General features: G+C 48.5%; 1 protein-coding gene across 2 annotated transcripts in view; it reads left to right on the top strand.

Moving 5' to 3' along the window:
• Positions 1-4,394, top strand: part of Gsg1 (germ cell associated 1) — an 18,049-nt gene that overhangs the window by 12,182 nt on the left and 1,473 nt on the right. For both annotated transcript variants that reach the window (XM_005364509.3, XM_005364507.3), the window contains exons 4-5: positions 566-718; positions 1,933-2,044. In XM_005364509.3, coding sequence (XP_005364566.1) covers positions 566-718; positions 1,933-2,044 — 265 coding nt within the window. The remainder of the gene's footprint in view (positions 1-565; positions 719-1,932; positions 2,045-4,394) is intronic.

The following is a 4,394-nucleotide window of genomic DNA, read 5'->3' as shown; positions in this document are numbered from 1 at the left end:
TTTTTTGGTTTTTCGAGACAGGGTTTCTCTGTGGTTTTGGAGCCTGTCCTGGAACTAGCTCTTGTAGACCAGGCTGGTCTCGAACTCACAGAGATCCGCTTGCCTCTGCCTCCCGAGTGCTGGGATTAAAGGCGTGCGCCACCACCGCCTGGCCTTGTTTTTGTTTTCTTGAGATAGGGTCTTTTTGTAGCCAGACTAGCCTTGAAAAACCACTCTTCCTGCTTCTACCACCCTGCTAGTGGAACTGCTGGTAGATGCCACCTTGTCTAAGTTTGTTTTACTAAAAGAAAAGTGAGAGGTGGGAGAATAAAAACGTAAACCCTAACTAAGGAGAAGATTGGCACAGGTTTATGGAAATGGAGCCCTCTGTTGGGCGGCTAAGCTTAGTTTTACAGCCCATTACACGGGTTCTACCTAGACACCACCGGGTGCCGAGTTCAGCTTCCTCTCTCTCTCTCTCTCTCTCCTCCTGTCCCTCTGGGCCTCTGACTTCTGCTGGGCACTGGTGTCCACAGTGATTACTAACTACTGCCCGGGTGGGTTCCCTTTTCCTGGCCTTTTGCAGAGGTCCTCTGGTTATCACTGGGCGCCCAAATTGCCTACATCGGACTTCAATTCATCAGCTTCTTCCTGCTACTAACAGACCTGCTGCTTACCAGTAACCCTGGCTGTGGGCTCAAGCTGAACGCCTTTGCAGCCATCTCCTTGGTCCTGTCAGGTGAGTCACCACGGAGCGGCAGAGGGTGGTTCCTCGCAGGGCTCCTTGAGATGTTGTTTTTTGCTGTTTTGCTTTGCCCATACTGTGAGGCGGGGCCCAGGGCCTTCCTCTGTAGGCTAAGTTAGACTCACTGTATAGCTGACTGACTTCAAGCTTCCAAGCGAGACCTGGGACTAGAGGTGTATGTCACCACGGCTTGGCTCACAGGGGTCCCTTTGAAGTACCATCTTCAAGGCTTGGGTCTTTTTCCTTGATGAGAGGAAAACCAAGAAGAGGAGTTGGGAGTAGGAGCTGGGGAGATGGCTCTTGCTGCTCAGGTTGGGGATGTGAGTCATAATCTCTAGCATCCACATAAAAAGCCAGGCATAGCCACTTCCTCCTGGAACTCCAGCTCTGGGCATGGGAATACCAGACCGGAGGATCACTAGGGCTTGCTGGCCAGCTAGCCTAGGCAAAAAGTAGGGAGTTCCAGAATCAGTAAGAAACCCGGTCTAGCTGGGTGGTGGTGGCACACTACCTTTAATACCAGTACTCAGGAGGTAGAGGCAGATAGATTCCTGTGAGTTCGAAGCTAGCCTGGTCTACAGAGAGAGTTCCAAAATAGTCCAGGTTACACTGAGAGACCCTGTCTTGGAAAAAAAGAAAAAAAAACCTGAATCTAGGGAATTAAGATGAAAAGTAACAGAAGAAACCCAACAACTTCTGTGTGCTTATGCACACACATGCACACAGCCCCACACAGCGAGAAGCAGCAGAAGACACTGCAAAACTATCTTTATATGCTCTGACTTCCAGGTCCCTTCATTCACAAGCTTTCTCAACATGGAAAGCCTTTGGCTCGGTTCGCTTTCCCACTGGAATATATAGCTTCCCCACAGTGTCACCGTTGGACAACATCTAAAGATCTTACACACACACACACACACACACACACACACACACACACACACACTGTGAAGGCTAAAGGGTAGGAAGAAGTCAAAATGAGCAACAACCATGACAGACTGACTCAGATTTTGCCACGGTTCCCAAACAAAAGTTTGGGGTAATCGTTGTAAAGACAGACATGCAAGGAGACACCCCTCCCCTAGACTAGTTAGTTTTCCAGGAAATATGATGGCAAAGGAGTCACAGATGCCCTGGCATAGTGACCCAGATGCCAACAGATTGATGCCCCACAGACTTCTCCAAGGCCTCTGTCTCTCCCTCCACAGGCCTTCTGGGGATGGTGGCCCACATGACGTATTCACAAGTCTTCCAGGCAACTGCCACTTTAGGTCCAGAGGACTGGAGACCGCACTCTTGGAATTATGGCTGGGCATTCTAGTGAGTACTCTCATCCCCCAGCTTTCGCAGCCTAACTCCGCAACCGTGCACAGGATTTTCCACCTTCAGCTGGACGAACCTCCTTCCCTTGTCCTCCTCTTCCTCCATCAGCCCAAAGCAGGGCTGAAGCAGGGGGGATACCTTCTCCCTCCCTGCCTTCAGAGGGTGCACAGAACATTCTTCTCACTTGCTCTGAGGATGCGACCTGGTCTCCTGTTCAGCAGCTATAATTAGCTGCTTCTTTGGCCTACATACAGTCCTTGAAGGCAAGGCTGGTTTTATATGGATTGTAGAAACTGCTATATGCTCTGTACTTTATGATTCAGGGTTTGAGAGAAATGGACAATAATTATAATCGTGAAATTAGGATTGAATTCCACCTGGTCTACTATTGATGGTCCTCAGTTGAAATCTCTTCCATCCACTACATATTCCTTTATCCCAAGAGTAACCGCTTCCTAACTCCAGATCTGCAGTCAGCTCCACGCTGTACAGCACTGGCTGTCATCACATCCGTGAGGACAGTGCTACAGCTCAAAGCGTGGGCACACAAAGGGTGTCACCACTGCTTGCTTCCGCATCCTAACCTTAAAAACTAAGGACTCAAGCATTTTCAATGTCCTTGGGTATAGACAGGGGCTGCTTGTTCATTTTCTGGCCGCCTAGACCCAAAATAATTACACAGAAACTATATTAATTACAACACTGCTTGGCCTCAATACCTTAGGCTTCTTATGAAGTAACTCTGACATCTTAAATTAACCCATTGTTATTATTTTGTGTATCGCCACAAGGCTGTGGATTACTGGGTAAAGTTTTGGAGTCTTTCTCCTTCAGCAGCTACATGCGTCTCCCTGACTCTGCCTTCTTTCCTCCTCTATCTCTGCTTGGAATTCCCGCCAAGGCTGGCCAAGAACTCCTGATTCTTACTTCTCAAGTGCTAGCATTACAGGCGCACCACCTTCGGCACGTTCAGGGGGACACTACCTTTGTTTACATCTCAAGTACTCTTTCCTTGGAGCCCTCCCCCCCTTCACAAGTTCTTTCTCATTACTTTTGTTTTTGTTTTTAATTCCTCTCCTCTCTCCCTGGAGGAACATTCTCCACTCACCGCAAAGCTAACAAACCAGATTCACTGTCTCAGATAAGTGCGCAGGGCATTAATGGCCCAGAAAACGCACTCTGCTTGCTGGGCTTACGTTTCCTTCCTAATGCAGGTACAATGGAGGGCTTTTTCACACCCGATCCTACCAGTTTTCTCACACTGCAGTACACGCTTGCAATCCAGCACTCTAATTCACCCACCAGCCCTGTGTTTTGCTGGTTTCCCCAACCAATCAGACCTCCCTTTTTACCCACTTTGAATCCTTCTTGCCATTAACATGGTAAGGCTGGGTTGATGAGATGGATCAGTGGGTAAAGTAACTGCTGTATAATCAATCATAAGAACCTGAGTTTAAATTCCTGGGGCCCACTTAGAACCCTCACACAGTAGTGCATGTGTCTATGATCCAGCAGTATGGAAAGATAGGAGGCAGAGACACAGAATTCCCGAAAGCTCATTGGCCAGTGAGCCTGTGTCCTCAGTGTCAACAACAACAAAAGAGAGGTAACTGCCTCAAACAAGGTGGAAGTTAAGGTAGACCCAAGAAGGCACAGACATACACAGAGACACACACAGATAGACACATATACACAGATAGACACAGAGACAAGACATACAGATAGACACACACAGAGAGACACACAGATAGACGCAGACACACACACAAACAGAAGACTTTGGGGCTCGACTGACAGCCCCTCCAGAATGACCATGGCAACAAACAGGAACCTGTAGGACATCCACCAGCCTTTGGCCTCCAAGCAGCCCCTTCTACCCTCACAAACCCTAGCACAGGGCTGTTTAGGGGTTGGCTTCCTGGGTCTTTAGGAATGTGTTTGATGTCATTCCCTGGGGTGCTTTTTCCTTTCTCAAATCCACCCAGCTTCCACTGAAAACTACCCCATGCCAAGAACCACAGTTTTCATAATAATCAAATTCCACTAGGGCAAAGTGCAATGCCTTCAGGTCTGTAGTAACAAATGTAGTCATTCATGAATGACTCTCCCAAGGCTCAACTTTGGGGACAATTAAGTTCCAAAGAGCATAGGGCAGAAGAGGAATGATGGCTCCCGGGTCAGGGCACAGTGCATGAAGGGAAGGAAGAAGGGGTGGGGGTGCATTAGATCTTACCCATGGAAGAAAGCTAGAGGTCTGTGGGATCTGGATTGTACAGGGGTTCACAGGGGTAGACACCACACAGACAGAGCCTAGTCTGTGGGATCTAGATTGTACAGGGGTTCACAG

Source organism: Microtus ochrogaster, assembly GCF_000317375.1.
Source record: "Microtus ochrogaster isolate Prairie Vole_2 chromosome 14 unlocalized genomic scaffold, MicOch1.0 chr14_random_2, whole genome shotgun sequence".
NCBI classification, from domain to species: domain Eukaryota; kingdom Metazoa; phylum Chordata; class Mammalia; order Rodentia; family Cricetidae; genus Microtus; species Microtus ochrogaster.
Note: the sequence above shows the minus strand (reverse complement) of the source record. Positions and strands in the feature narration are given on the sequence as shown.